Genomic DNA, 17,975 nt, shown 5'->3' with positions numbered 1-17,975 from the left:
CAAAGGCAAGAGGTCTCCTTTTGTTTTTTGATTGATTCAGATCTTTTGCTGCCAAAAGCCCAGAATCAGTCCTACTTCAAATGGCTCACAGATCCTGAGAATAGAGAGGTGTTGTTCAAAGGAAGGGCCGATATCTACACACTGTTTTGTGAAATAACGTAGTTATCTGCTGGTGAGGGAATGATTCAACATGAGCTCAGGCTTTACAAGAAAATCTCTTCACAGGAGATGTTTATTGTAAATACATCTAAGAAGCAGTGTCAGACTATCTATGACAAATCTTGACACACAAGGACTTGAATCTGAGAGTCACTAGCTATGTTTACATGCACAAAACTTCACGATCGGATAAAAATGAATTTTCCATAGGTTGAGAATTTTTACCATTATTTTATTTATTTATTTTCTGTTCAAGAAAATTGAGTAAAACTTTGGGGTTGGGAATATTTTTTTGGTAGTCATCTACGAGGAGGGAAAAAACATGAGTGGTTGCCTAGTGGTTAGAGCAGAGACTTGCATCCTGGGAAGGCTGAAGGTTCCCCTGTTTGAATCCCACAGACTGCCACTCTGGGTCCATGAGCAAGACTCTCAGCCTCAGAACACTCCTTGTATGCCAGTGGCAGCTCATTGCTCCCTGAGGGCGGGGTTAAATGCAGAGGGTACATTATTGGCATGTATGCATGTACAAAGTAGCAATGACAAATAAAGATGATTATATTACATATTATGTAAAAACTTATGACAAGAATTAAGGATATCCATGGTCGACTTTGAGGATGTTTGCACACCCCAAAAACAATGAATGCTACTTGAATTGTTACTTTTTCATCTTTGCACTATTTTCCTGTTATTCCATGAGAACAAAGCATCAACAGATGTTGTGCTTGAATTTCAAAGTATGACTGAACACAATTAAAGGACTACTGGTGTGCCATAAAGCTCTCTTTCATGTGATTGGTATTAAGACCGACCAATGTCCGATTATCTAAATCACCAAATTTTTCATTGCTGTTTATTTCTTGTGTTTTCCCAGAATGCCGAGGTGTCAGTGTTTGAGGTCAACATTCGGTTCATTGGGGGACTCCTGGCAGCATACTATCTCTCTGGACAGGAAGTAAGTGTGTTTCACTATAATCTGTTGAACTCCTTTTGTTTGGTTTGATGCTATAGACTTTGCAACAATTAGAAATGAGTAAGAGGGTGATAATGTCAGGACTTTTTTTTCTACTTGCCTATGAGATTAAAGAACAAAATGCAAGAAAACAAAGGATGTAAAGAATAAGAGTCAGCTTTAATCACCAAGTTTTGCGCAGAGAAACAAGGAATTTCACTTTGGTTTGGTGAAGGCCAAGCTCAAGTCCCCAAACAGGTTCCTAGTAATTTCTGTCAAAATGCGATGTGGACGTGTTGGTAGGAGGTGTGAATGACTCCTTTTCAAACCTGCAGTAGAAGCCGTTGAGGAGAATTTACATAGGCAGCAATATCAACTACACAAAATGGTTTATAGTGATGTCATGGCCCCTTTAAGAGGTTAAATAAGACAAAGTTTGGTCTGTGGCTTCAGCTGTTGGGTGTTAAAGATGGATTATTCCTTAAAAATCTAACTCTATTTTCTACAGTTGCCAATTGGCAAGAATTTTAGATGGATGATGCTGTGCCGATGAGAGCACCTCCAGTTAGAACTTAGGTTTCAGAAATAACTACTAACATAGTTTTTGATCCTTTATGATCAGTAATAGTTAATTAGTGCATTAGTGCATTACATCCTAGTCCCCAGAATGTTACCTCTGTTCTTTTCTGTAGATGAGGTAAATAAATGTGATGGCATTCACATGCAGAATGAATTTCTTCAGGTTAACTTACTAGTTTTTGATTGATTTAGAAGCTTTTGATGTGGAAGTTCTCACGTGTTTAAACCCATATATACTCTGAAAGGGACTGTTTGTTGACATCTAAGAATGTCGGACAGGAAGTTGCCAAAATAATTCCTGCAATGCATTTCGTGATCTAGGAATTGGGTGGATACAGCGGCTTTTTCTAAAATCTTTCCCCCTAAACTGAATTCTTTCTATCTCTCAAAAAAGGATTTAAAGGTGCATGGTCACATTATATGACTTTTTATTTATTCATGTCAGTAGTTCACTCTGGTTGCATACAAAGTTTTTATGAAAGTTTATCACGTCCTGCTGGTGTATTAGTTATTATTTTGCCATTTTTTACGCTTTATTTTGCTCAATTTGTTAGTAAATAAAGCCTTACATGTTTATTTTTAATAAAAGAGGAATTATGTACTGCCCATTGCACAGCACGGGATGAAACATAGAGGCTTAGTGTATATAACCATATTTTAGCATTATCAAACAGTTTTTGGTCTTTCTTTTTTTATAAGCATATAACTTGGCTATATACCTTTTAACAGTTAATTGCATTTTTTCCCCCCGTCTTTAACTATATTTTAAATGGTTAGGTAGCTGGAAAGTGTGCAGCAAATTATTTACAAGATGAGTAATTTCTTCTGGTTTGAAAAAGCAAAGATAAAGTTCAACATATTCGATCGTTATCTTGTAAAGTTGCTTGAATTTAGCACCAATGAAAAATAAATTGAGCTACTCCCACTAACGAGTCCCTGGCCATCTAAAGGCTCTGCACACTTTGACTAATCACTGTGACAGATTATGATTTTGTGTCAAAGGTTTTCCAAACGGACAAACAGAAATGTGCTAATTCTCCATTACTCTGCCCTCTGTCTCCTTCCATCATTCAACTCCACCCACTTCCCCCAAACATTCATCAGAGCCCACTTGAGTAATAACAGAAGCGGTGGGTGGTGGGAAAGAAGGGATATGAAGCGTGGGAGGTGAAGACAGTGATGGAGGGAGCTGAAGAGAGGGTGAAGGATTCTGTGCACTGGGGCTGTGAAGATGAGTGGAGGATGTTTGGAGGTGATTGTTACTAATAAAAAATGAGAGAATGACGATGATGAATGGCTAAGGGGTAACAAAAGCAAGAGGGACTGATTCTTTACTCTTAGTGAACACGTCCTTGAGCAAAGCACTTAACCCTCCCAACTGGTGCAGTCAGAAGCAACTGTGAAATTTGCTGTGTTTATCTCAAGGGAGGAGTTGTGGATTTGCATTAATAGTTAAACCAATGAGCTTGTGTTAGCCAGAACAAATAAGGCAGTAGTTGCCCTTCTTGTGCTTGTTTCTGGCTTAGTTAGCCACCCTGAAAGCTTCCACCTCCTGCAGATCTTTGCACACTTACTGCTGCTGGAATTGTGCAGACTGACCTTGTTAGAGCAGTCCCCTGGTGCCGGGCCGTGTGTCCTCAGTGGTAGTAATAATCTGCCGAGCGCCGCTCTAAGCATCCTTGGCTACACGTCCTTGGCAACGCACCTTTCCCTGGAGAACATACCTACTCAGCCAGGTCACACGCTGCCAGATAAGGCGTCAAAAGCGAGGAAGGCCATGCCCTTTGCTGCTGGAGAGTCTACAATAGATGAATGATGCAATAACTGATTGCATATGATGATTTAGTTCTGATCCACTGCCATTACGAACTATTTTAATGTGAATATAAATGTTTTACTAAAGACTAAACTTTGGACCCAGTTCTTAGAGAGTCGGGCTTTGCAGTCCCTTTCTAAAGTATTCATACCCCTAACATATTTACATTATCCCTTTACAACCACTGACCCATTTTTTTATGATTAGCCAACACAAAGTGATGTATTGTTGTAGACTGGAAGCAAGATCATACATAGTTATGAAAGATGAGGAGCCAGGTTATTGATGGACTTGAAAGTGAGCAGCAGGATTTTCAATGCTGTAGTGGGCTGCTGTCCGACCGGGATAGTTTGTTGAATCTTGTCAGTTCTGGTGATGATGCAGCGTTTTGGAGGAGTTGTATCTTGTGGGTGTTTTTTTGGGGGGGAGACCCTACAGGAGGGAGTTGCAGTAGTCAAGATGTGAGGTAGCAAGGATATTGACAAGGATAGCAGGTGTGTGAATGGTTTGAGATGGATGAACATTGCAAATATTTCTCAGGTGAAAGTAAGCGGTGCATGTGATAATACTGATATGTAACTGGAATGAGAGAGTGCCGTTTGTGACTACTCCCAAGCTTCATACCTGAGGGGATGGGGACATGTAAGAGTTATCAATGTTCATAGAAAACCGTCTATTTTTTGTTGTGTAGATTTGGTGCCAATTAGGAGGACTAACAGTTTGATTGCTGTTAACGTGTGTCTTTGGTCAGATTTCATAGTAAAGTCCCCTCGGTTACAAGCTCGTATCCAACAACAATTTTTTTTTGGCAATCCTTAGAGGTTAAATCAATGGAAAGAAAACCTCCACATGGTCACGATCACCATGTTGCAAGTCATTCCAGCAGATACTAACGCAACCATGTTTTCTTGTTGCCACATGTCTGTTGAGGTGATGTTTAGGAAAGATCTGTTCACTATCTGACTTATCGCTCTGCTTTTACGACCACAAGATGGCTGTGATGCATGTGGCTGCTCTGTTCTAAATTTAGTAATTCATTTGGAGGAATTCCCTATTGTGTCAAAGGCCGTGGCTGCAGCCGTTTAAAGAAAAGTATTCAAAGTTTACCCTATCAAAAACTTTTTCCACACTAAGTTGGTGTTAACAAAATATCACAGGATATTATACCTGTGTTCTTGACAAGTCATGAGTGTAAAAAAGTAGTCCAGACCAACTACCACAACGGCAGTCTTATCCGACCAGATCGCCTTGTTCCAGGTGTTTGCAGTGTGACCCACCTGGCTTTTGGCAAACTGTAAAATGGACTCCTTTGGGCTTTCCTTCTGTAAGCTCCTCTGGCCACTCTTCCAGTGGCCACATTTGTGGAAAGCATGACTTATTCCTTCAGATTTGTCACGTAAAATACAAATAAAAACACTGATTCTTTTGTTTTAACTTAGGATGTGCTACTTTGTTGGTCTATCAAAAAAATCCTAGTAAAAATATGTTTAAGTTTGTTGTTGTAACTTGACCAAATGTGTAAATGGTCAAAGGCTGTGACCCTTTAAGGCGCCGTAATCTCCCGTCAGTCTTTGATATTAGAGTGGATCCTAAGAAGTCTAATAGCAAGAGAAAGACTTGCTGCAGTGGGTGGATTTGGGAGAAATGGCTGAAGTGATGTTGGCTCTGTGTATTGGAGAGACTTCTTGGCTCATTTAGAGGTTTGTCGTTTCTCCCACACAGGATCCTCTTTCCTTCTTCTGACACCATCTGCAGATTTCCCCTTTGGCTTCTCTACTGAGTTTTATCTGCAGCCACTCATTATTTAATGTGACCAGTATTTCACAGGTTTTAGTCAGGTCCACAGCATTTTTAAAGCTGCCAGCAGTTATAGTAAAAACACTGAAATGATAGCTCTACTCCTGTCTTCAGCCAAGCTAAAACTCCTCTGGTGAGATGGTCTTTATTCTTGTTTAAGACGAAACAGAGAACCATTGTGAAGGCTCTTTAGAAACACTAAAGGAGGGACCAGAAGAACAGAGAGTGATGAAAGACCAAATAGCTGTAGTGAAAGAAATATAGATGCAACAACAAAAGCAGAATCATGTAGAGAGGATGAGCTGGAGATCAGTATTCAGGAGGAAGTGGATCGGGTCTCGGGGAGATTGCAGAGCAGCAGTGATGGATTGTGTTTACTCCTGTGTCTCCTTTAGTTTCAATTTTATTTTCCTCTAATGTCCCCACCATCTTTTCCCCCTACGGTCTTAGAAATGTAGAAAGTTAATATATTCTCAGTGGTGCAAAAGGTTTACTTGAAAATTGCTTGTAAATTTCCAGTCGAAAGTATATATTTGCATGCACTGTATGAAAAAATGCATAACCACTTGTTCACTGCCTGATAGTTATTGAGCTGAACTCTTTCCTGTTTTGGACAAGGTAGGATTACTGTTGAATAATCACTATATATATATATATGACAGATGATTTTGATAGATGCATATCGATAATGGAAAAAAAAGGACAATAAATAGTTCAACAGAAAAGCATTTTTCCTTTGTTTTGGATTCTAGCCATGTAGGTTATTATTACAGTCACTACATCCTCCCAACCAATCACCCGGAAACTAAGCTCCGCCCCCTTCAGAGAGCGCACATTCTTTTTTTCTTTTATAAAAACGTACAGTTTTGGTAAAAAGTTGGTTGAATAAAGGGTTGAGTTTGAATTCAGTGTTTTTATCTAAAAATAAGTTGCTAAGCAACAGCATAAAACGGCCAGGGCTGCACTTAAAATAAATGTTTTGAATTTGTTGATAATTATCGATATCAATCAATAAGATTTCTATTTTATCGATATGCTTTATTTCCTCTATGGTCCAGCCCTAGTCTTCCCAAGACATTACCTCAGTTACTCTATTTTGGGTGTTTTCATGTTTGGAAGATCCATTAATGCCCAATCTTCAACTCTCTGACTGATATGTGTTTTTTATTTTATTTATTTTACGTCACAGTCTTACTAATTCTGCTATGATGCTGGTACTCCTGTGTTTCCCTGTTGGCGTGGTGTTCTGAGGCTTTAAAGCTTTCCTCTTTTATTCTGGCCAAACGCTTTAATTTTAGACCACAGTGCATGTCTCCTATAAGACAAGGTTTTAGTTATTTCATCTCTTTACCAATTCAATGAGTGCATCAGGAACTGCAGGTATGGACTGACCGGCGGCTCTGCTTTGCGCCTGAAAACGTCAGCTAAGAAATGCCCCAAGCAGCAGTGGCACAAAACGGCAAAGAAGCTAAATTATCAGTAGCCTCTGGCGTCTACCACTATGTAGAGCTTGAATGAAAAGCTGACATACCTCCATAGAAAATAAAATGAGCTTTTAATAAAAAGGTCCATAATGCTTTTGTGCTTCCTCTGAGTTTAAACACCTCACTGGTACCGAGTATAACTAACTCTGAGTCTTCTTTCTTGAAGAGGGTTGTGATTAGTAGCTTATAGATCTTGGTGCAATCACAGGTTGGGAGAGATCAGATTTTTAAGATTCCAATCATCTAGTCACTTCTAATAGCCTATCATGCTAAAATCATACAATTCCTGTCACAAGCCCATTTTTCAGCGGACGTTTATTCGACACTTGATTGCATAGTGGAAAATACTAAACATTTTGCAAGACCACAAAATGTCAAATACACATAAGGAGATTTGAGAAAAACAATTTCATCGGTACAGGTACCTGTCCCTGTGTCTGGGGCTGCATTACGGTAGAAACACAATCTGCCTCAGTTGGTCTGTAAAATGAAGGCATTGTTTCTCTAGATGGAGGAGGCCACTTATAGAAAGGGCTTGTGGCGTCGTGTTAATGCTTCAATTGTAGAACTGAAGAAAGGATTGTTATTTGCACAAATGACTCAGTTCTCAAGTGTGTATGTGTTCCCCTGAGCATGTTTAGATTTTGCTTCTTAGGTCAGGACAAATCTCACAGCACAAAAGGATTTATATCAGTTTTTCATGGAAATTCTGTGGTTGGTCTCTTTGTAATAAAACCTCCAAACAAGAGGTGTTTGTCTTTGTCCCTGTTGATGTGTAATCACTAAATGACACATTCACATACATCTTCTATCTCATCCCTTTAGAAACAGTTTCTCTCGTTTTCACACCCTTCCGTTCTTCTTCAGCTGAGAAAAAAGGCGAGCTGTATTAACATTTAAACTGCAGCCGGGCCCTCTCCTAATACGGTTTATAGTGTGTTATGGTGTGTTTATGTAGCCATGATGTGAAGAGTCTTCAGAAACTGAGACTTGCAATAAATCAAAGCAGCTCAACTCCAAAGACAGCTACCAGACTGTTCTGGCATTCTGCTACAGATGGAGATGGAAAGACCATCAATATTCATGAGCCGTCTAGAAAAGTTTGTAATTTAGGTCTTTTCCACGTCTGGATTCAGCGTTGAAAAAAATGAAAGGGACTATTACTGTCAATACCTTTATTGACAGTAACAGTAACATCCTTCATTTTCAATCTATTCGCCCACCCGCCCCTTTTCATCCATCCCATCTTTCACCCATCCCTCCTTGTTCACCAATGTTTCCATCCATTCTTTCACCTACCTGTCTCTGTGCATCCTTATTTGTCCATCCATCTGTCCATCCATTTATCCATGCATATATTCCTACAGCCAGTCATCCTTGTTTGTCCATCCAGAAGTTCTTTCACACATTCATCTATCAATCTATTCATCAGTCCATTTGTTTGTTTAGCCGATCCACCCACCCCTTACCTGTTTCTCTCTCCATTCAGCCATTTAACCTTGCTTTAACAATTGTCTAAGCGGGGCTGGGTAACGCTTTAATTCTGAATCTTGAATTTATGGCGTTGTGACCTAAAACATATATTAGGAAGCTTAGATGGCAGAGAAACGGTAGAACAAGCTAAGCGAGAATGTAGCGTTGGGGGCAGGTAGCACAAGAAATGAAGCCAGATGCTATGGCAGTGAGCAGGACAAGGATGAGCCAGATTGCACCTAGCAGTAACAAGGTCAGGGGAGTAAGCCAAGTCCTGTTATGTATTATAATGAGAGGAGAGTATCTAAAAGTGAAGCCTAGACTCTGCAGGCATAAACACTGTGGTAGAGCCATCCTGTGGATGAGCAGATGGAGGGCGCGAGTTAAAGAGATGGAGGATGGCAGCAATGGAACATCAGATAAAGCCCAGAGGTGCTAGAGAAGAGAGACAGAGGTACAGGCATAATGATGGTAAAAGCTGAGAGGAAGTATGATGGAGAGAGGCTGAACACCAAAGATGGATTGGAAAAAGTTAATGCGAGGCTGGCGGAATAGCAAACTGGAGGCAAAACTTTAGAAACTTTGAAAAAAGAAAGTGATAAAGTATCAAAATAATATTTCAAGGTTTATTTTCAGACATGCTAGGTTTTCGCCTCACATGTTGTTTTGCTCTCGTCCGATCCCTTTTACCGCCAAACTGCGCGGCTCGTCTCTGTCTGCCTGCATCATGTTGAACAAGGAAAGGTTTAGCTCTAAGCCAGGGACGGGTCTGCTCTGCATCCAATGACGGGCTGTTTGATCTCACCGGGGAGCATCAGACACCCTCTGATGTTTTGTCACATGCTGCATGCGTTGAACTGAATTTGAAGGCTTCAGTCTCCTCCTGACTGCATCTGGACCGCCGCTGCTCAGCGGGAGCGCAGACAGATACCTGCAGGGGAACCGAGCTCCGCTGTGATGATTACCAGTGTGCTGTCTAAGCAGATCACTTAAGCTTTTCTAGACTGAATAGTTTTGAAGATGGTCCAAACCTATAAGCAGGTGACTGTGACACGGTTGTGCATTGAGCTCAAGATAAAAACAAGTCCGACCTGCTGAGTAACCTGCTTCTCAGTTTTAAACTGTGGAGGCTGGAAAGTCCTGATGCCCCTAGTTATTGTTGCGTCAGCTGCTGCTCGTCAGCACACCAGTTTGGGAAATGAGGACTTTTGAATATTTGTGGTGTTGGTCATGGCAGGATTGCAGACACAATCCTCCATGTTTTGTAGTTTTTCAATCAAGAGCTGTAAACAACTTTTTGAACCAAACACAGGTGGAGACGAGGTAAAGCTTTTTCCAGAAGTTTCCCCAAGTCCCTTTTTAAATAACTGTGCTTGCGCAAAACCGTCTTACCTCGCTCTTCTGCTCTTTAGGGGAATCGTGTGAAAAAAATCTCCCAAATCCACTCTGGTCTTATTTCTTTCTACTGAGGCCTTCCTCTTGTTCTCATAAACATGAACATTGTTTGCTTCTTGCGACTCTCAGCCATGTTTAAAGTATACAGTGAGAGTAGCGCAGCTACAATGAGCCGTTAAACGCTAAGCTATAGCCGCTAAGCTAGCCGGATACATAAACACTAGAGGTACACATGCGCAGCCAGCAAGCAGAAACTAGGAATGAAAGAGCACGGACACTGACATTACATGAGCATGTCAGAATGATTGGCATGTGGGACAACCAATGGATAAGGCGATTCCCCCGGAACCTGAGGGACAGAGGGGGGTGAGTATATAACGTCTCTGGGTCAGAGCAGGAATAAAACTTTGACTAATACTTGCCCTTTGAACCAAATGGTAAAGATTGGTTATAGTTTTTACAGGCCTTCAACTTGATGAACAATGATTTTTTTTTTTAATCTCCTTTTTCTGAATACATAAAGTATTAACTAGTTTCAGGATGAAATAATGATTTTACCTAGTATAACAGTGTTTCTGAACAGGATTACCAACTGTAGCTTTAAGCCCAGCCAAGCAGAGCTCATGGAGAAGGGCATAAGAGACTAGCATGAAGTCACATGGAAACTAAAGGGTAACAAACATGCATACACACTCATTTGACCTGCGTCCATCGCTATTGAAACATACAGTATGTATATAACACCAAATAAACCCAAAATGTAATAGAAACACAAAAAAATCTAAAGTAGGCAAGGCAAGTTTATTTATGAGGCACTTTTCAGTAACAAGATGATTCAGTGCTGTACATGAACAAAAAAAAGAAAATAAGCATTACATATAAAACAAAAACATCGGAGGCAAAAGGAAAACATTACTTAATTGTTATTTGTTAAAAGTAACACATTTTCTGGTGGAGCCAATGTGATAATTTTTACTTCATAATTGATGTTTGCCGTCTCTATATGTCCTGCAATTCTGATTCTTTTGACAAGCATCCATTTTACTGGATATGTAAATATTAGGCTATGATTCTGAAAACACAGACATTGTCACGTTAAATAAGATGTTTTTACTGGAAAAATGTTTCAGGTAATGCAGTTTTTTTTTTAACCTGGGATGGTAGTTACGTGGCTAAGGTTCAGCAGGTTTTGGGTCTGGATTTGCATCAGCGTCTTGTTGCCTAGCAGCTCCCTTCTTGCAGCCTCCACGTGTGTACAGATTAGGTCGTCACTGGTCCATATTAGTATAGTTAGATATATCGATGAGCATCGGTAAAGCTGGCTTTGTGCATCCATGCCATGATAAAAGACCAGGACACAGAGTAAAATGCTACTGTTTGCCTTATAGGACTTTTGTGTTTTTTGTAATGTGTGCAAAGTTGATCTCACTCTTACGGACTTTAAAATTTGACTTGAAAAAGGAAAGGGAAAGAGGAAAAGCTGTCAAGTGGCAGATCACCTGATGGTTAAAATGTGACTTTATTTGTTAAATATGTTCATATAGTCTTTACTGATTATAAAAGCATGAAATGAAGCCAATCTATAACTTTTTTCCACTTAGAGAGCAGCAGATAATGAGGCCAACTCCACTTATTTGGAGCTGCAGCTGTTGAACCTGCTTTGCGAAAACCTTTTTTCTTTTGCAGAAATGGAGGCGATGACATGCTCAGTAACTGCTGCTGCTGTGCCACCCAGCAGGCGAACACACGAGGAACAAGGCAAACCGAGAAACAAAGATGCCGTAACAAACAGGAGAAAATGTTTCATCTTAACTCCGCTTTGGACTTTGCACCCCGCAAACAAACAACTTTGCGTGATTATGCAAAGCCGGGGGAAACAGACCGCTGAAGTGCAAGTCAGAATAAGTCAGTGGAAAAGAAGTCAAGGAATTAGTGCAAAGAGGAATGAGGCTGGGCAGAGGGGGTTGATGAAGAGCAGCTGAAAAACATAAGGAGATGGGAAGGTAGTGAACACAAGAGAGGGATTAATGCTGAGAACTTCGGGGTTTTCAGGGAAAGGAGACAAATGAATTTTCTTTTGAAAAAAACAGTGAAGAAAAGACAGTTTCTCTTTCATGTAAGCATTACACTTTAGATTCTTGGTTTACAAAGAAAGTGATCAGAAATGCTAATTTCGCTATAAGGTTTAGTTCTTAGACTTAGATAGGTAGCGTTGCCCTCATTCTGGTTGACTTCAAGTGGTTGTGTGTAAAATAAATTGTATTGCAGAAGCATTCCTGCCACTTGAACTTCCTCACATTTTTGACAACCTCAAAAATGTACATATTTTGGGGGATTTTATCTGATAGACAAATGCAAAGTAGTTCAAAACTGGGAATACAAATCTGAAAAGTAAATGTATAACTCAATGATTTCAGCCCCCCTTCATTTAAAACACCTTAACTAATAAAATGAAGCACAACTAATTGTCCGAGGTCTCCTAACTAGAAAATACGCTTCTGTGACATTTGTTCTGAACTTAAATCCAATTCTTTTGTATTGGCATGAGATGTTTGTGAGAGAAAATGAACTGTACCCTGCACCCTGAACGCACCATCCCCACTGTGATCCACGGTGGTGGGCGCATCTTGCTGTGGGGGATGCTGCCAAAGATTTAAAAAACTGAGGTAGAGGTTCTCCTTCCTGCAGGAAAACAAACCTGAACGTACAGCCAGGTCGACTGATTTAGATCAAGGCTTATTCATGTGGTGAAATGGCCTAATTAAAGTATGAATCCAAATCTAATTGAGAAGTTGTGGCAAAGCTTAAAAATTGCTGTTTACACACACTAGTGTGTTTAAGCTGACTGACCTCTGTTGCAAAGAGTGGCTGAAAAATAACGACACCCCCCGCAGCTGTAATTGCAACGTAACAAATGTGAAAAGGTTCAGATGGCAGTGTAGGTTATGAAAGTGCTTTAAAAAATATAGCTGTATAATATATAGCATTGAAGGAAAGATTTAGTAAGCGAGCACCAAAAATTATAGATTGAGTAAATAAGGAAGTCTGCAGTAACAGTCAATTTCAAAGCCAGATTTACTCATTTCTAAAAATTCTCAATGGGGAAGCAGATGTCAAGTGTGTCATTTACACATATTGTGACTTGGAGAAATTACGTCCTCTCAGAGCTAATTTAGGGACAGCCTCTGAGTTTCTCTCATGGCAGCGCCTCTTTGTGTCTCGCCCTGCCTTTGATACCAGGCCAGTGAATGCTAAACAATGTGAGTAAATGGATCAGCTAATGGTGAACTGGCATAACAAAGTCTGAAAAATGACACACGGTAATCAAACACACAGTGAGTGACTTAATCCTGTCTCGCCTGCTCGGCCCCCAGGGCCCGTCCTTCCAAGCAGACGCATTCAGCACATTTCCACAGTCTTCTCCGTAATCCTTTTAGGAGGCTTCATTACATGTCAACAGTGGCCCACTGTGTACCCCAGAGACCGTGTTAGTCGCCCTGTGGAAAGTGGCTGTATGCAAGGCTTGAATGGATGAGCTATTGTGGGAAAAAGGTCAAAATGACCCTAACTCCCATACTATTAGAGATTTAAAGAATAAAAATCCATTTTACCCTGTAAAAATCAAAGTACACAGGCGCGCTACCTCAGTTTGTCTTTTGTGTGTGTATAACTGATGTCTAATAGAGACAGTGTACAGCTGAGTAGTTTACTTCCACCATACTAAAAAGGGACATTGGTTTCTTCTACTATAGTTAAAGGACATATTACTGAATACTCTGACTTTATGGAAACTCATTTGATAAAAATGTATACCAACTCTTAAAGCTCTAGCTCACATGGGTTGCGCCGCAGGACAGGGATCTGAAGGATAGAACCGCATCCACCTCTGAATGGGTTAAATATAAATGCCTGTGCAAAACGATCAGTTATCCGGGTCATCGCAACAGCAAGCAGGCTGAAATCGGAGGCAACCGGACTTTCGTTCAGTTCTTTCTGAGAACGTTTTAGACACCTATCCAGGAGTTTTTGTCAATTCTGGTCTCTTGCACTTCAGCAACCTGTAGTTGGTGCACAGCTGTTTTTCAGGACATGGAGACCAACCATCCTAGTCACATTCTCAGTCAGATGCAAATCAATGACCCACCACCACTATCCTGGGTCATTAGAAGCTATTGCTTGATGGGAGCGGAGTACTTGGTCACCTGAATCATGATGAGACTGCTGATGTAATTTCTCTGGAATGTGTTGGAGGACTCAGCTGTAAACTCTGGAGAGTTGGAAATGCAATCCTCCCCCTCTGTTCAGTGTTGGCTTTTCTCTTTTGACCAAGATGGCTTCTTTCACCCCTCTTTCAAACCGTCTGTTCTCCCTGTCAAAAATCTGGACATTATTATTGTCAACTTTGTCAGCGCCAGTAGACTGCTGAACCTTCTCAGAATAACTCAGCGAAAGCCTGCTTGCTGTATATATACATTAATAAAATGTGTCACTTTGGCCTAGTCAAAGTCGGGGCCTACAATTGCTTGAGCTGCTGTGGTGTGTGACGTTCATGCTCTTATACCAAGCCAATGCTTAAAACACGTTTTTCACTTGGATCCAGGTTGGTTAGCACAATTGTTTTCTCTTAATTAATCAGATGAAAACTGCATTTAGCATTTATTCAGCTTTTGTCTGAGGTTAGAATTAACTTTTTTACAGCTTTGCACATCTGTGGCAGCAGAACTGAGCAGATTCTTTTCAATGTGTTTTCTTTGTAAAGCGAACACAACGTATCACCCATTGCACTCTGGTTTCCTTCTCGTGGGTTTAAAATCCATACGCGTTTGTGTGCGCACACTGAATACATCCCAGAGTGATCGATTTCTAAGAGCGCCGTAATGCATTTTAAAAAAGGCCGGACAATCAAACTGTCGGGCCTGGAGGGAGAGTGATTGGAGCAGGTTAGGAAATGACAAAGACCTGCCTGGGCCTGTCTTCCCCAAAGGTTTTATCTCGCACCTCCTAACGCCCCAATCTCGTCTCCATGTCACGCTAAATATGATGTCAGCAGAATAGATGTGCGTAGACCTTCAGGGGGATTCTGCAGCGGTGATTAGATGTGTCAAGGAGAAAGAGGACTTGAGCGGCGTGTTGTTTTTGTTGACGGCGCGACGGCGTTACATTTCACGATTCAGTAGTCATTGGTTAGCCGGGACAGATTGTCAGCGTGAATAACATCCATCCATTATGAAGACTGCAAAATGAGGACGCGCTCTACAAATGAATGCCGACTCTCCTCGCAGCCTTGAAGCTTTTTAATTATCTCTCCTTAGCAGTTTGTTATAGGACCAGAATATAAGATTTGACAGAACATCTGATCTTAAGCACCGTCCTGCTCCCTATTATTGAATTTAGTTTACATGCTTAATCGGATAGTGCTCTTCAGGAAAAGTTACCATCTAAAAAGCACCAGCGTTGGGATCTGTTAGAAAAGAAAAATACCTCCTCATACAAAACGTGACTGTTTTTCTCCGTCGTCCCCCACAGGAGAGCCGAGAGAAGGAAAATACACTGGCACTAATTAAACTAATCCCTCTATACCTCTCTTAGGTTTCCGTTCCCTTGTTTGTCGTCACATTTCCCTGTTGGCGTCTTGTTCTTCTTTTTGGTTTTTTTTGTTTTTCTTCAAGCCTGTGTCTGGAGGAAATCACTGCAGGAAGAAGATCGTCATAAACCATGCAGTTTTATCTGCGAAGGCGGCTGGCAGTCGCCTCTGATGGGTCGTTTAGACGTCGTTCTTGCCTGATGCTACCAGCAGCAGCGCTGCCAATAAAACTTTAAGGGCCTTGATGCAGCCAAACGCGGGGTCACAGATAGATGAAGGCTTTTATGATGATGGGGGATGAGCACACATGAGGACAGACCCTGACACGGGTTTACAAGTTGGCACGTGTAGATGGCGGTGCCGTATCTACATAGGCAGGTTTTGTAGAGGCGAGCAGCGTCTTTACTCAATGTTAGCCTCACAAGGTTTTCTAGCTTCTTTTATTTAATGGTGGAACCTCCCCTGCCTTCTCCACCGTGTTAACAACATATTTGCTGTTTTACTGATCCAACAGAGAAGTATATCTTTGTCTTCCTTCAGCTATGCTGTCATCGCTTAGAGGCATCAGCAACATGTTCCCTTTGTTCATTGAGGTTTGCATGGAGTCGATTTAGCACAGCTCTTAGGGTCTCACTGATTAGCTTTCTAATCAGGTTGAGGTCTGACGAGAGGCAGAGTCGTAGCTCTTCTGGTTTATTTTAACAATCTGGAGTGGAAAAGGATGAATTAGCAGTTCCAGAAACCGCTCAGCTTGAGCTCAGCAGACGTCAGAAAGCAGCAACGTTTCTACAGAAATGGTCACTGGAAACACTTTGATGTAAAGGGCTAAATATGTGATGATGTGCTGCTGAATACAAGTGCTTTATAATAAGAAGAGCAGAAGGTTGGCCTGATCCAAAGCTTAGAAGTTGCTCTTTCTAATTTTAATAACATTTAGAAAACTCTGATGCAGTTTGTACTTAAACAGTCGTCTGTGTTGATGTGAGATGTGCTCCTGAAGTCCTGTGAACACCAGCTTTGTTTGCTTCTCTCTCCTTGGCCTCCTCTGATCCTCTCTCAACCGTCACTGATATGTTTCTCTTTGCATTTTAAGCGTTTCACATGCTGCACATACTCAGACTCATCTCTGCATCTGTGTGACGGTGGGGCTCTCTCCCCGCCGTCGTTGTCTGAGTCTCTCTGTGATGTTTAGCTCCAGTTTGACCTCCAAGTCCTCTCTGTACTGTCTGCTTCAGCGTTCTGCAACACCAGACTGTGTTGTTGCTCCATCATTACTTTGTGGGATGGTAGGAATTTCCCCGTATGGTGGGACAATAAAGGTTTTTCTTGTCTAGATTATTTTCTATATCTATAAAGACTCCCCAGCCCTGAGAAAATTGTCGAAGACTCATTCTCCGTCTGCACTGTGAGGAGCCGTTTTACTCAGCATCGCTGTTTTTATGTCAACTAGCTCCCACTGTTTAAATGAACTTTGGATGAGGTGCACTTTTGGGTATTACAATAACTTTTAAATGAATGTTGAGATAAATACAGAGCTGTGCCAACTGATTTAAAAAATTGGTCAGAACCACCAACTTTTCCCATTAACTGCTCTAATCAGTTACCAGGAGGTAAAATACTGAAGAAAGAGCTTGTTTTTCCTTTTTCATCAAATGCATCAAAAGGTAAAAAAAAACCTCTTTTATCAGGCCATCAACCAGCAGCACGTATTTAAGATTGACTCTTTTGAGTTTATTACATCAGATAAAGATTGGGAACCTATGCTCTGATCCACTAATAGAAATAATGTCATTTCTTCAGGTTCTTTTGGATTTAAAACTTTATCAAAGAACAATTTTTTTTTCTCTTTTAGGAAAAAAAAAAAGGAAAAATCTGTATTGGGCTGGAAAAGCCAGATCAGTGCATGTCGAGGTGACAAAGAAAGTGTCTGTTTTCTGTGTATCTCAGCAGTGAGAAGTAAACAGGATGTTTTAGATAAATGAGATGTTACCTAACTGACAGGCTGAGAGAACAGCAGCTGCAGCGGATTTGTGATCTTCCTCTCGCACATATCTGGCAGTAGGTTGTGTAAGATCAAAAGGAGAACATGTCCACTCTGTCAATTTGTACTTTAATCAAATTAAGTCCGAGTCTGGCAGATCCTTCATCTTTGCTCAGTCCCTAGTCTGGCCTTTTCATCAAAGCTAATTTTGTTAAACCACCTATTTTTCTGCAACACAAGTAAAAGTCTTTTTATATTCTAGGATTCATATCTTCATGCAATAATCATAGTTTAGCTAACTTTTTTTTTTTTTTCATCATTCAGCAGTTTCTGAAGGAAGTATCGCACTGAAGAACTTTTTCGACCATAAAATATTTGAATAAACTGTAATAATCTATGTATCTTCCTCCAACTCTTCTCTGTTTCTCCAGATGTTCAAAGTTAAGGCAGTCCAGCTGGCTGAGAAGCTCCTTCCTGCCTTCAACACCCCCACCGGGATCCCCTGGGCCATGGTCAACCTCAAAAGGTCCGCAACACCAGCAGTAACCAGCCTCCATCACTGACACTGAAAGGACACAATTACATTATAGCCATGTCTTCTACACGACAATCATTCAGTCGCTTGGGTCAGAGCTGGTTCATTAATTTAGCTACTTACTGAAAGCTACAATATCAATAGAAAGAAAGTACTCTTAAACAAAATGAAAGTTTATCCTATTATTGATTGCTTCTTTACCAGCTTCTAAAATTCTTTA

At 40.8% G+C, this 17,975-nt stretch overlaps 1 protein-coding gene across 2 annotated transcripts in view; it reads left to right on the top strand.

The window, feature by feature from the left end:
• man1a2 (mannosidase, alpha, class 1A, member 2) overlaps positions 1–17,975 on the top strand; it is a 131,261-nt gene that overhangs the window by 82,431 nt on the left and 30,855 nt on the right. For both annotated transcript variants that reach the window (XM_012852461.3, XM_036138928.1), the window contains 2 exons: positions 1,034–1,114; positions 17,652–17,746. In XM_012852461.3, the coding sequence (XP_012707915.1) occupies positions 1,034–1,114; positions 17,652–17,746 (176 nt within the window). The remainder of the gene's footprint in view (positions 1–1,033; positions 1,115–17,651; positions 17,747–17,975) is intronic.

Source organism: Fundulus heteroclitus, chromosome 7 (assembly GCF_011125445.2).
Source record: "Fundulus heteroclitus isolate FHET01 chromosome 7, MU-UCD_Fhet_4.1, whole genome shotgun sequence".
In the NCBI taxonomy this organism is placed as follows: domain Eukaryota; kingdom Metazoa; phylum Chordata; class Actinopteri; order Cyprinodontiformes; family Fundulidae; genus Fundulus; species Fundulus heteroclitus.
Note: the sequence above shows the minus strand (reverse complement) of the source record. Positions and strands in the feature narration are given on the sequence as shown.